Below are 15,041 nucleotides of genomic sequence, written 5' to 3'. Positions count from 1 at the left end.
CAATCTGGCATTCCAACGTACCATTATCTTTTATACTCTGCAAGTAAAACGATGAAATTTCCATATCCTGCTGTTCTATATTATTTTACGGTGCCAAAAAAACATCTATAACCGATTGAGAAAAAAGGGAATTCCTTTAATTTATCTTTATTGAACAAAATCTTTCCATTCATTAACAAAGAATGAAAACGAAATGTGATTTACATACACACGTAAAAAGTGGGGATCGTAAGGTAATGATATAACTATCAGTATTCAAATGAGCAAGTATATTATAGAAAAATGCTACCACCACTAGATTATTACGATGAAAGTATTTTTCATGTTGCACTAGGTACTCTTATTCTCAATTTCTATGAAGACATTATTTACACGAGGAAATTCCCTTTCTGCTAACGTCTATATTACCATAATTCATGCAGTCCCTCAGTAACTCTAAATCGCATCACAGAACTCATTTTTTTGTATAGCATGAAATTTATTGCAATGTAATTTTTTTGAGTTTGGCTTATTTGAACGCCATCAAGGGAAACGACCGAAAAAGTGTCAATCACTCCTTCCAAACTCAATTTCAAACTCCATTAAATCAAGCCAATTGTCGGGGAAGATGGAAAGTAAAAGTCGTCCATGGAGTTCGCACACAAAAACATCGTTCTTCCTCCCTCACTGGTTCCCACGGCTCTGAGCACGGCGAAAGTTTCGAGTTATTCACCCAGCTAAGCTCCTAAGGGGACGCACGGGGGTGAGGTTTGGAATGGGGAACGGGATCAGTCGCTATCCGTAGATAGAAACTGACGTCAAAATGCATATATTTCTGCCTTAGCTTTGTTATTATACCGAGCCGCTTATCGAATTGGTCGGTACATAAAGAGCATTCAGCGGAGAGGTTTACGAGATATGCACCGCGTGATTCCATCTTCGTTTCGACACTACAGTTGGCTTCTTCAGGTCGAAGGATGTAAGCTGCAATTCCGGCTAAACTTTCGTCTAAGAAGATGGACACACGTGTCGCACATCTCGTAAACCTCTCTAAATCTTCACCACACCGCGATACCCAACAGAAGGATACGAGGAGTACATAGTAGTAATAATGAGCGTTTATCACAAAAGCGACGTGGCTGGGTGTTATATCATGAGTGAACCGAAAGGGTTTACGATCAATGGCCTTTTGGTATTACATTCAGAAAATTGGGTAAGTACATCGCGAAATGATAGAAAATGGTTCATCTTATTTTATTTTCACAGAATATGGGTTATTTACATACAGATGGCTGAAAATCCTCCACAAAATGATTTATTATCGAGAGGTTTCGATAAGAGTCAATAAGTCTGAAACTCTCTACATAAATTATTATCTCCTTTTGAAATGTAGCGATCGTGTCTTTCCAACCTCTTAAGTTGTTTTCTGGCAAAAAAAACTGCATAATCTATCATAAAATTGCCGGAATGACCCGATCCTCATACGAAGGAAAGACTTGTACAATACTATATGAAATACACATCTTCGACCTGCGAAAGACTTTCGATATTCAAACCACCTAAAGGAACCTCCGAGAGAGAGCTGGTATTTAAAGTGAATGGTCATTAAAATCTCATCAAATTAGAAAAGCCTAATTACATGAAGGAATGTTACGGAAAATTACCATCCCAAGCACCGGTACCTTTATTAAAACCATGCCCTTTAATTAGAATTACGCCGGCGTTGTCAGATGAGTTATGGTGGAAAAGTATATTCATTGAAAATTCAAACATTTGTGTCCATCATTTCATTATCTATCATTAACCTATTGCTTGTTGTATGGCGCCTGTTACGGCTTTCTACGAAGACGTAAAATAAAGACAATCATAACGTACAATTTTGATAATGGATCTCTTACAGTTGAAAAGAGGTAAAAATAAGTTTTAGTGTCTAAGTAAAGCAAGCAGTGCACTATCACTCTGGCTATTTGGACTGAATTTTCATTGAATACAGTGATATCACAGCTTTATCTTGGGACACGAGTAAGTACTCCCAAGAAGTTATTCGCGACGAACGAAATATCGTTTTGGCCTACGAGCACACTAAATGAAAGACTACAAAAAATATTCAAAAATACCTACAAAATTGAAGAGTAATATATAAATTTAAATTATGGCCATGGATCCAAGTATCAATTTTAGCTGGAGCATGAGTGTGCGTTTTGGGCAAACGACAGCAGCTAAATGAGAATGTTTCTCCGACGATAGAAGCAGCACTAACCACTTTACCGTCGTAGTGTTGCATCGCTGCATTCTGGGCGAATTTGAGTCTCCCAATTGGGGATGCATCTGTCGAGAGGAGAAAGGTGGGTGGAAAATTGATGCATGGGATGATTTGAAAAAAAAAAAAGAAAACGATGATGAGACGAACACCTCGCACTTTCTGCCACAAACGAACTGCTCGCAATTTGGCCGTCGTGTTGGTGGGGCGACAGATGGCGGAGGTCCATTGAGGAGGAGGATGGTGCTTGGCTTTGCAGATTCCCCGTGCAATTCCCGCGTCGTCTCCGATCGATTAGAAAGCCCGTCCGTGCCTTTGACTTTCGTCTCGCTCTCTTAACCTCTCGGAAACACCTCCCGCCGATCATCACAGCTGAGATGAAGAGAGGAAGAAAACCCAAGCCGTCGACGTTTCCGTCTCGGATCGCCGGCCTTCTTTGCGCCTCTCGGTTGCAAACGCACCTCGGCAAATCCTCCTTCGTGACGGTGCAGCGACTTCCATCTACTTCCCAGTTCATACTCAGATCCTGATTGAATTTAAAATTAAATCTATTCCCTTTTAAATAAAAATTTTAGTTTTGTTGTCCCTATCACGTGGATTAGTAAGGTTAGCAGATACGATGGAGATGGATCCGTTAATAAAACCACGGCAGCATTTTAAATGAACGATGGACGAAGACTCTTTGCTACATTGAACATGAAAATTCTCTACCGTATATGATCAACGATTCTCAGTTTAATGGCGACTTAAGTCTCACGGGTAACAAATATCATCAGTTCTGGCGAAGAGTTCCACAGTAAAAAATGAAAGATATCTTGCGTTGTTTACACTCTACCACGAAGCGAAACAATCGCATGCAGAGAACAATCAACGTGGTGAACTACCGGAAAATATGAAATCGTGATAAACAGTTCCATCATAGACAAAAAAAACGTTTAGAAGTTTCTTAAATTAAAGAAATAAAATAAAAAAATCAAATATTGGCATTGGGTACACAGTGAATATTCAAAGTGCTCAAACAGTTTCAGTTTTACACAATAAGTATCCGAATTCAAAAAGGTATCGAAATTAGAGTTATAGATTTTTAATTTAAAAACGTTAGGTCGAGAACGTAATAGACTATCATCCTGGGAAAAATCTTTCCAATGGTTACTACGAATATCTTGAACCAAACAGATTTTTGATTTAAATATGGTTTTAAAAACGGATTATTTATTGTTTTCTTAGAGAAATATATGCCAATAGTTGAAGGTACACCAAATATTTGGCTCTACATACTGTAAATCATTTAGACACGTTTATGTAGCGGGTGTTTTGAAGATGAACACAAACTGTGACCTACGAGGACGTTTAGAGGGTCGAAATTCTTGCGCTGCAAATATTTGTCCACATTTTGCCCTCGAATTTATTGGGAAAGGCATTCACGAATCAGGACACGATCGAGAGAAAACATATATGTTATGCTCGAGAGCATCGCTGGCATCTCTGTTCCACGGTCTATTTAAATTTGTATATCCGGTCGAGTACTGAAGGTCGTAAAATATGGTACGTGGCTCAAAGTGCTCACGACAAGGGTTCCAATCATGCGATCTTGGGAAAGCACTATCATTTCACGCAAGACAGGGAGAGTAAAATGGGGTTTAATAACACTGAACTCAAGTTTCCCTCTAGCCCTGTCTCCCTAAAATGCACGTTATGACCATCGATATGGGACCTCTCTATTACTTTCTATGTGTCTAGAATATATGTGTAAGGCGAGATGATACCATGGAGTGAAGAATCAGAGCACAAAAATTACTCCTGACCCCTGGAGTACGATAGATTTCTTCGCATATTAAAATGAAAGGTAGTGACACTTTTCCACAATAATTGAATGTGCGTGACGCGTTTCGGCTAACACAGCCATTAGAGTGTCTTATTATTTTCCTATCATTTCGATATGCCGAACTTCCACTATATCACGCCTGAATCGGTTGAAGATTTCTTCGCGTTTGGGTCACGAGGACTACTGGACTTTATGGTGACAAAGTTGCTTTATAAATTTATATGAAATGCCTACAATGTATCATGTACGCAACGAAAGCTAGCAGAAAAAATTTCATACCACCCCGAATGATTAAGATGTAATTTTAGGGGACAAGATTTTATTCTTTTCCGTTTATTATTACACTTCGAAGTTCAAATTCTTCTCCAAACATTTAGCAGGGAGTAAAAGTGGTTGTTTCGGGTGAGATTTAGTGGAACCGTTCCAACGTGAACGAAAGATCATTTAGGGGGTGGAATACACAAAAGATCCCGAGGCAAATTCTTCAATCGGCACTCTCTCGTAAATTAGGACCGTATTGATTGTTGATGAATTGTGCAGAATGGTCACCACACAAAGGGAACACCTCCTCCCACCAAGTGTAATCCTCGGAAAGAGTATTTAATAAAGCAGCTATAAAAAGACTAATAAATGTGCTCAGTTAAAATCAAAACATCCTAGCTTTTAACGAAACATACGTTATGACTACGGAAACGAAACATACGCTATGACTATGTCTACGTTATGACTACGGAAAAAAGGCACCATGATTTCAACATCAAAATTTAAAGAAGTTTTCATTCAGATTTCACTTTCAATTGTATTCACAATCAGATTTATTTTAAAAGAGCACATAATGAACATGGGGCTATAAAGCTCTCTGTGATGACATCGGCAAACGCGTAAAAATTAAGCTTTTTTCTATAGAAAACAACGCTTACCCGATTGATACTAGGAAAGTATGTATTTTTAGGAGATAAGTACCTGCCGCGCACTGGATCAACGTTGTTCAGGCTTTCCGCTCTCCGAAGCCAGTTGAACCAAATGTCTGTTTGCTCAAATGCATTTACTTCCTAGTTTCAGCGAGGAATAACTATTTTTCTCGGTGGATTGCAATTAAGTAGAGTAAAATATGAAGTCTGGAATTTGAAAAACCTTCCGCATTCCCTTCCGATGTGGAAGTGAGATTTGTGACAGTTGAAGTAGCGAGGGAAAGTGCGACGCAAGGAATAGGCTCTGCACACGAAAATTGATTCACTTCCATTTCCTTCCACTAAATGGAATCTGCCATTTTGTGCTTCGAATCTCAAAGAGAAGTGGCTACGAAATAGTAATTTCATAATTGGTACAATCAAATATAGCTTTCCACTGGTGATTGGAAAATGCGAACGTTATAGGAAAAGCTGTCAAGTGAGAAGTGAATGCCCACTATGAAGATCAAATTGTGCGTTTTACACATGAAAAATAGTACGGGTAGGATAAAAACTAAGAGCATAAGTTGCTGTGTAGTGAAAGTTGATACGTATAGCAAATGAAAAAAACATGTCAAATTACTTCCTTTAGTGGGACTTAGAGTAAAAATATGATTTTGTAACACTTTCTGAATACGAATTTTCCACAACAAAAAGTGTTTTCAACCCATAGCCATTAATTCTTTCGAGTTTATAAAAAAATTCTCTTTCATGTCAGTGATTAATTATATCTCTTTTTATTTCAGACCTATGCTCAGCGTTCGGGACATGATTCTCTGAAGAGTTCGATAGATTCCAAGTACATTTACTTCACTAGGACCAAGGGACTATTCCGAATCTGCTACCCCAAGGAGAGACCAGCTAAAGGTAAACACTTGAATGCATGAAGATATCCCATTTCGGGAAATCTGTGGTATTCAACCGTAACATTTAAACGAATGGCTATGTGAATTTTATCATGAGTGTTGCAGTACACTCATGTGTTCAAATCACTCTCTATATCACACATATATTTGTAACACGACAGATAAATGGCCTTCCCTTCTTCCGCCAAAGGGGTTAGATAATCAAAAAGTTTGGTTCGAAGATAAGCAAAAATGGTATATGCGGTAATTTTCTCAGCAATTTCCAGCTGATATTCTGGGTGATAAATACAAAGTTGTATGCTGGGTCATAAGGGCCGAACTGATAAATATTCGGGGCAGTGAGTAATAACAAAATTTTCAGTGGACTCAATTTTTAGGGGAAAATATCCTGCTAAATAAGAAATGAGATTGTGAAGAAATTTTGTCTTAGCTACAGTGGAAAGTTTTAAAAGTTGTATAGAACGCTCTTTGCTTGAACTACTGGATCTGGAAACCTTAAAATCTCGGGGAATAGTAGCTTCATTAATAGATTGAGAAGTAACTACCAAGGACTCTTCCCTAAAACTTTCATGTGTGTGAACTGAAAAAATATATTTCCTCGTGGAAATAATATTTTTCCTTCAAAACTCGTGAAAAAAATAGAACTTCCATATTCTCTGAATGAAATAAACTGCCAAATATCTACACAAGCTTAAGGCATATTGTATGATCAAATGTTAAAGTATCAACTTTATCTCCATGCTAAGAGTGACGTAATTTGTACGTGCTACTTTATTTGCCAGTAGTTACGTGTACTTCTAAACCACATCCATGGTCATAAATTATAAAATTTACGGAAAGTAGGCTGACGCGTAGTTAAATTGTTTAATCTCTTAGATAATATATCACTCAGTAATATTTTTTACAGTTGTTTCCATGGAATGCCACTATTCCATTATTCCCGTTTGGGCAAAAGGTGCTGGAAGCGGAATCATTTTCTGTTTTATTCTGTAAGCCAATCGAGGCCTCTTCCAAGACGGGTTGGCACATTTTTTCAGAAAATTTAGTGTTTCAAAGATAATTAAAATCTGAGTTTATTCCGCGTTTTGCGAAACTCAACCCTTTCTTCCCTCTAGCCTGTAACAAACACAAAACCCACTCTGTGCGCGGAGCCGCCGCGAAATTGAAATATCCTGAAACTCACAATCTTCCGTGAGAATGCTCCGTCGTGAAAAGCTCGTAAAATGCTCCAGAATGGGAAAAACGAAGAGAAACATAGAGATCGCAGCTGCCAAGGAGAGACTTTTCTTCTTTCATTTGTCTCGGAGGGTGGCGAGAAAAAAATCTCCATTGTTGTCGCGGCTCGCGCATTTCTCCCTCATGAACTGCCGTCCCCTTAAGAAGTGCTTTCTCTTGGCCATGAAATTGATTATGAGATTTTTTTTTAATAAGCTGGCTCCCCACCTTTAATCTCGCTCCACCCATGTCTCCCTCAAGGTGTGAGGCTCTCCTTTCTAGAGAACCTCTGGAGAGAGAGCACCTTTTCTGTTCAAGTTTTTATACCCCGGTCTCGAAAGAGAACCGTTATTGAGTTTCATGAAATCAATCTTGCCTATTGTCATGAGCCACGACGTAGAATGTCATTTTTTGCGAAGTCGAAAGCTTATAACATTTTCTGTCGCTACATTTTAATACTTTCTTTTGTTGCTTTTCATGAAAACGGTCTTACCTACTACAAATATTCACAATATAATTTTTTCGCGAATTCAAACTCGCCATATTTTCCAGCAGTTTGGTCGGATATAATTAATTTAACTACATAAATTTTAACAATATCCATAAATAACATTTTGAGTTTTTATTTATATTGAAATCTTGCATATGAGATAACTATCCTCGTCAGCGTCTAATGTTTAATACAATTTTTTTACAAATTTTCTTAACGAAGCAAAGTGTAATGACTGGGTTTCTAAAAGTTTACGTCTTGATCGATGCAAAATATAGGTAAGTATTGTTATCGTTATGGATGGGTCATTTTTCGTATTGTACCTACTTTGAACGTAATATAAGGTGTTTAGCCTTTCAATTTTTTAAAGCTTATAGCATCTAAAATAACGCCATAGGAAGCCACGCGCAGGTTTGCAAAGATAGTTTATCCACACAATGGGATGAAATAACTGACATAAATAAAAATGTAAATAATTGATTACCCTTTACGTATTTACTAATGCAACCTGTGAATCGATTCATTTGTTCGACGCAGTGTTTTGATACAAGTCAGTGCTCGTCGTTTACGAGCGATAACTTTCATTCTTCCCCACCGTTGATTTTTTCGTATTCCCTATTGAAATTTGCTCTAAAGGAAGATAATTTAGTGGTTTAGCTAATCATAAAACCAGACTGGTAATTGGGAGATCTGGGTTCATACCCCATTCAAGTCTTACCATATTCACGAATGCAAGGTTTTGTTCACCCTTTTATTATGGGAGGAACACTCAGCGATTCGATTTATCTCAACAGACTTTACCCCAAAATTCGGCAAATTAAGAAGACTGAGGAATGTCACGTAAAGAAATCTTTTTTATTTCATTTCATATATTGGTCCTCGCAGCCAACATTCCGGCCGGCGCATAGCGGACACTCTTGCTATTGAAGTGCAGACAGCGGGCAGGAGGGCGTGTCCTAAACGCCTCTGTAAGCCACGCAGGCACGATATTTTACGGATTGGAATTCTTGGATTTGATTTCACATCTAAAAACGCAGGCGCGATTCGCTATTCCTCAAGATCGGCCGATTGGACCAGGTCGCCCTTTGCTCGGCAGCGTTCCTAGGGCTCTATTCGTATAGCATACAGGTAGTGGTATTTTGACCCTCAAAAATTACGTAATCTTCACGCCTTATCCACAGAAATTCCTCGGCTCCACTTCCTCGAGTGGGTGTAATTACTGACTAATACCCGGAGTATTATCTCCTCGGTCATCAAATAATGCAAGAAATGGCATCATCGACTCTCCCTTAAAGGCAGGGTAAATGTTACTGCTAGAATGTGGCAAACAAATAGTCTCATCGTCCGATACTCATCGATTTTTAAGTCTCTTTGTACAGCCTTATAAAAAATAACACCACAATATGAGTTGAATAAATAGTTTCAAAGTAATTTTAGCGTGCGGATGGAGTAGAAAATAATGAGAAATGTGGTACTGAAATAGCCTACAGGGCATGAATCCTCTCAAATAGTTCTTTCAAATAAAGGCAAATTTCACAACGATAAGGCGAGCATCGCCAACGCGCGTGATTTAGAGAATTTAAAACACCAAACTCGCCCCAAAATATACAAGAAATTAACCTTTACAAGGGTAATCGGAGTCACTTTGCATGGGATTTAAAAAAATTCAAGTTAGAATATTGTTCAAAATGCACATGAAGAGAGTCAAAGCTCTCGAAAGACAAATCCAATGAACTTGCTCGCAACAGTTCTGCGGCACCTTAATTTAAAGTTCTTCGAATTTCGTATTTTTCTTCGTACTCCTCATATTGACAGCGTGTGATAAAATATCTCAAAAAGCAATAAGTATGTTTTTCAAATGAAAAATAAACAACCTTAGTAACTTTTCACTGGAAATTTTTATTGGTACAAGGTTGTTTATTTTTCATTTCAACATGGATTTTCTCTAAGTTAAAGCAAATTCCATTGATTTCATGTTTCTCAATTTTATCGTACTCCGTTCCGTAAACGATGTTTAAATATCTCTAGACTCCTACCAATTCAGTAGAGCGAATGATTCAAGGACACAATAAATGCCGTGTCTTTTAAAAAGGATCTAAGCTTTAATCCGTCCAATTTTTTTCGAAGAGTGCGTTGCGTCCTTAGCTCTTGTTTTTAGAAAATATGTGCTGCGCTAAATGTGTCCCACGATTATGAGGATTCGAGGAGAAATTTAAGGAATATTAAAAAAAAAATTGGAAAAAAATCTCCTTTCGCGAAAGAAAGAAAACTTTTACCAGCCTTTCGAAGCCAACCCGAGTTAAATGAAATTGCAACGGTAATTTCAAAAGGTTCCACTTGCGCATGATTATTCATGCCTCGATTTAAAATTCCACATATCCTAAAAGTCAGCCAATGGTCGTGTGACGCGTGAACACTGAACAGAGGAACTATGGATAGAATAGCTAGAGGCCACCAAAATTTTACACGTCAATCCTTCCTTCCGCGCGAGTGACTTTCCATCCTCATCGTCCCGGTAGGATACTGAATCTAAGATTGCCGTCCGCAAATTTTTCTTTTTGTTGTACCTGTTTAAAAAGCAGTGGGAGGCATTCGGACGCAACAGATACACAGAACTGTCTCCTCGAAGTGGTTGTATTGTAACTGCTCTTTAGGATGCTAAAGTATGACATGTATTAACTTCCACAGAGAGAAATATTTGTAATACGGACTATTTTTTCCCATAATTTAGTTGAGAAGACTAAGTAAGCCTGCTTTCATTCCTGGGTTATCCATATGTCGTAAATCAATTCTAAAGACAATATATAGCGCAGGCCCTCGGATTTCAAAAACGTGCACGCGGCAAATTCTTGCGTGGAAATCACGAATACTGGTCGAGAAAATTTTTATTTTGATGCAAGGTATTTCTGTTCTTTCTGAAAATCGTTTTTGGGTGGGGCTAGTCCCCCACTTGTAAGCTGTCCTAGCTGGCGCCTCGGTATTGCAACAAAACATTTTGCTTGGTTATGCGTGGGTTTGAAGCTAAATCATGTATAAAATAAAGGCTTTCTGGGGAACCACAATTGATTTCTCTACAGCAATCTCACTTGAGCTCCTCGGGAGGAACGAAGTAAACAAATGACAAACATATATCCTTGAGCGTATTTACATCGGCCCGCTTTCGATTCTTGGTCCCGCCCATTTCGCCACCCGTGGATTCAACTTACCCCATCAACGTATTTCAACTGGAATGGGACCACGTTATGACCAGAGGTGAGACCGAAAACAAAAAAAAGGCTGACAAAGGATCGCCTCTGAAAACACTTTTCGTTAGATATAAAAACTGCCTACAAATTTAGAGGGGCAATAAATTCGTGACTCTGTATGAAATGATGAGGCATTTCGTGTCGTTTCTAACCGTTAACCACTATTTGGTTGCCTTGTGACATTCTTGACTTCGTTGAGAAATTGATGTAAATCTGGCTATAAAGATAAAAATGTGAATTATTTTTGTTTTATTCGTTCATATTTGGAGAGTGATTATTAAGGGCAGAGCCGCATCCATTAGCAGTCTTCGATTAAAATACAAGGTCACCAATTTAATCATTCTACCGGAATATTTGTGGCAACTCATCATCCTGTACGACCTGAAGTCATGGTTTTTGGAAGGCTCGTAAAGAGAACAGGTTTTAACCTTGAAAAATAGAGCTACAAGAATAGCACCCGGCAACTCTCCGACATCAAGCGACGAGAGATGCCGCTATATATCCTTACTTTCCTTCCTATGAAAAATAACAATTACCAGCATTTATAACTTTTAGAACAGTTTCTAGTGTTGCACGCCTGATCTCGTCGAATTTTACATGATAGATAGTTTGCGTAGGTTTTTAATAATTTCAAAGCCCCAGCAGTTTAGAGATATTAACTAATTCATTGGATAAACTAGTGAGAAATGTATCCGTCTTTGAAATAATGTACCGATTGTGTTTTTAGAATCGTAATGTGAATGTGGCTTTATTTTGAATAGACTGAGGGACATTTTTATCACAGTGCTGATCATGTGATTATTCTGAATTTAGTAGTACTAATTTATAAGGAAATGTAGACTTGAATACTTCACGCGCTAAAAATTTCCATTAGAAGGCTACATTAAATTGTATAATGTAATGTACATTTACATCTTTGACAGCTGCGACGCCGTTTAAAGACGTTATGGACACCTGCGTTTACCGAACAGAGGCTTATTAATTACGATTCACTTACTGTTTTCAAATTTAAAGTGCTCTTCGCTTTCGCTTTGGCAATAAGTGAATCACTTCAAAATAAAAAGAAGGGCTACAAAACATAAATACGATTGATGAAATAAATGTTATCTGAACTCTTACGAGAGTACCCAAGGAGGGATGGTTGATGAGTTGAAAGAGTCCGTATTTGATTGATATTGTTGGTGCTGCTTTTAAGTCAACGAGCAGCGTGTAAATCTTACAATTTGGAAAACACATGCCCACACATACATGCACACATACCCACAATTACGCTGACATCATTCGAACAGCATTCCATCCCCGAAATATTTCTCTCTTGTTCTCCCGATGAAGTGATAATCTCTAAAATGCCGAGGTTTATGGCTACGAAATGACAGCCGGCATTCTTTCGCAATGCGTGCGAATATGCTGGGCGTTGCTCCAATAAAATTCGTGACCGTCTTGGAGCCGCGTAAGAAAACACTTGGACCCGCGTAAGAAAAGATTCCCAATGAATAACTTTGTAAAAAAAATATGCACCGACAGATTTTATTTATGGTCATACGTTTCAATGTAATGGATCTGCAATTTGTAACTGAGATATCAAGACTTATTATGATTTTTTCTTCTTAAAACATTATTTAACGTTGCCTCAGAACTTTGTCACCATTCTTTTGGCCTCTCACTTTCCAATTGTAAATAATTCTGTAAACCCATATTTTAACCCGGAAAGCTTCTCTTGAAATATCGTGGATTTCCCTGAAAAATACGGCGATTTCTCTACTAAATGTCCTTTGTTATAGTAAATAATGAAAATGCTGGGAGTTAGAGGAATTTAATGTGTCTTAAACGCCCGCAGCTGGAGCAGATGAAGAATTAAATTTTCTTCCACCAACTGTTTGAGAGCATTTTCTAGGAAATACTGGCACAAATCTACATACGTACACACAAACACACTCAGATTTGCTTTTTCCTTGAGCAACGTGGCTAGCCTCTAGTTTTTCCTCTTTCATAGGAAAAATATTTTCTAGTCGGCTAAGAGCAAACAATTCTCAGAAATTGTGCTGACAATATATGCATTAACACTATTTATTAGTTTTCTCTAATTCATTTTATTGCATTTACGTCTACCTACCATTACTCAAGCCGCATCAATGTGCATATGCCAGGAGAAGTTGGGGAGCTAGACGTTAATGAATCTATGCGGTACATTTAGAAGTTAACTTTCGTGCCTCTAAATGACTTAATATTTCTCATTTTAAAATTAAACGAAAAAGCCTTGATCACAGTTTTACTATCGTATATTGAAGGTACATACGTACAGTAAACTATACGTAAAACGCAAACAACTTTCGTAAACAGATTTAAATAGCCATCAAACAACATTTTTTAATATTATCATGCAAAGTTATATTTAAAACAATTTTTGTCTCCGACCACATGTTATTGCTATCATTGCAATGTGTTAGAATAATCGGGAATGTGTGAGGGAAGTCATCAGGAAAAATAATTTTGTTCAATCCACAGGAATTAGAGGTATTTCACGAACAGTAAGTAAGTGCTCAGGGAAGAAAGCAGGCTGTATTGTTAAGAGCGAAATTTTGGCTCGTGATCCTTTCGCACGGTGGAGGGAATTCACCCGCAGATCACACAGAGAAGTGCCACTCTCTCCGATTCAGCGCGAGGGAAGATTGAGTGAGTGCCCTTCAACGAAGAAGAGCGCATGACGAAAGGACCGCAGAGGACGAGCGCCTCTGTCGTGAGAATATTCCCCCGATCCTATTTCCCTCCCTTGCTCTCCTCCTCCTTCAGACGCTTTAGAAAGCATCCCGCGCGCAGCTGCGATCGTTCCTTTTATTTCGCGAGTCGTGATCTCCGAGAGGCTAGGAGAGGTGGTGCCTGAAGGGTGGGGAGCATTGGGCGAAGATTTTAAAGGGACAAATAAACATTGAACGCTCCTTAGATTGCGGTGTAAATACCCAGGCATTTTAAATCAAGATAATCACCTTACATTCTCTGATACCGGCTATTTTTATTTTATATAACAATGGCACACGACCGTAGGACGTTTTTCCCAATTTGAAAAAAGGAAAAATATTCTTCATGAATGAAATTCAACATCGTTTATTTTACGTGATTCGTTTTTTTCCTTCGCTGGCTTCTTTGGATAGCAAAGCTAAGCAAAGTGAAATGCTTAATATCGCCATGGAAACGTGCCGAAGTTTTTGGCAAGAACAAAAATTCTCGCATAACATTCATGGATGCCTATAGTTTTCCATTCCTTCCGCCTCTTCTAACAGCGATAACTCAACTGACTAATAAAAAAGGTGGGAGGCAAATAAAAGCAGGCTGTCTGAGTGGGAAGGGACGTTTTTCCTTTAAATAATGACATTGTTAGTTTTATTCAATAAAGAAAAAATACTTTTTGAAAGTATTTAAGGTCTCCCTAGAGTACTTTATTTATTATTCATCTATCAATACAGCTTTGTGTGAAATATCATTGAAAATATCCTTTAATCAGGTATTTACCCGCACCATGAGTTGCAGAATGCGAAGAATCCATTCATATGAAGCGCAAAAAATTGAATTTCACCCGGTCCTCAATAATGGAGATAAAAAAAGCGGGGATTTCAAGGGGAAGAGTAAAAGAATGGAATACTCGGTGGAGGGCTGTGGGTGGCACGGCCATTGGGGGAATGCGAAACACATGTGTTCTCTTGCAAGAGAGAATGGATTTGGCGAGCACAGTGGGTGACCTCGGGTGGCGCGAGAGGGAGTGGGCAGTGAGCCTGGGAGTGACCAGCCAGCAGCGGTGTGTGTTGGAAATTTCAAGGTTTACCCCCTTCCTCTCCCTCCCCTCGCCATACTTTCGTACGCTCCGTTTCCTCCTGCATCGTACCCACCAACGTGACCGATCACTACGCTTTCCCATCTCACAACTGCTTGGGTCCCGACGCGAATCTGTGCTCCCTTACACTCACTTACAATTAAAATCACTTACAGATGTGCCACGCTTAAGACAAGTGCCTCGCAAGAAGATAGACTCTATTAAAAGAATCACCGAACCCACACGATCCTTACCCTCAGCAGCACTTTCCCTAAGTTTGAGGCACTCAGTCGCTAATTTCTTCTTAAGTAACTCAGACTTATTTTTTCTAAGAAAACAATATTTTGAAGACGACGAAGGTATCTGTAGCCTTGAGAAGTCACCACAAATTCATTGAATATCAGTT

The 15,041-nt window shown here is 38.6% G+C and overlaps 1 protein-coding gene across 2 annotated transcripts in view; it reads left to right on the top strand.

Annotated features, from left to right (window-relative positions):
* LOC124165754 (transmembrane protein 114) overlaps window positions 1-15,041 on the top strand; it is a 136,830-nt gene that overhangs the window by 13,727 nt on the left and 108,062 nt on the right. For both annotated transcript variants that reach the window (XM_046543252.1, XM_046543246.1), the window contains exon 2: window positions 5,761-5,881. In XM_046543252.1, the coding sequence (XP_046399208.1) occupies window positions 5,761-5,881 (121 nt within the window). The remainder of the gene's footprint in view (window positions 1-5,760; window positions 5,882-15,041) is intronic.

Source organism: Ischnura elegans, chromosome 1, assembly GCF_921293095.1.
Source record: "Ischnura elegans chromosome 1, ioIscEleg1.1, whole genome shotgun sequence".
In the NCBI taxonomy this organism is placed as follows: domain Eukaryota; kingdom Metazoa; phylum Arthropoda; class Insecta; order Odonata; family Coenagrionidae; genus Ischnura; species Ischnura elegans.
Note: the sequence above shows the minus strand (reverse complement) of the source record. Positions and strands in the feature narration are given on the sequence as shown.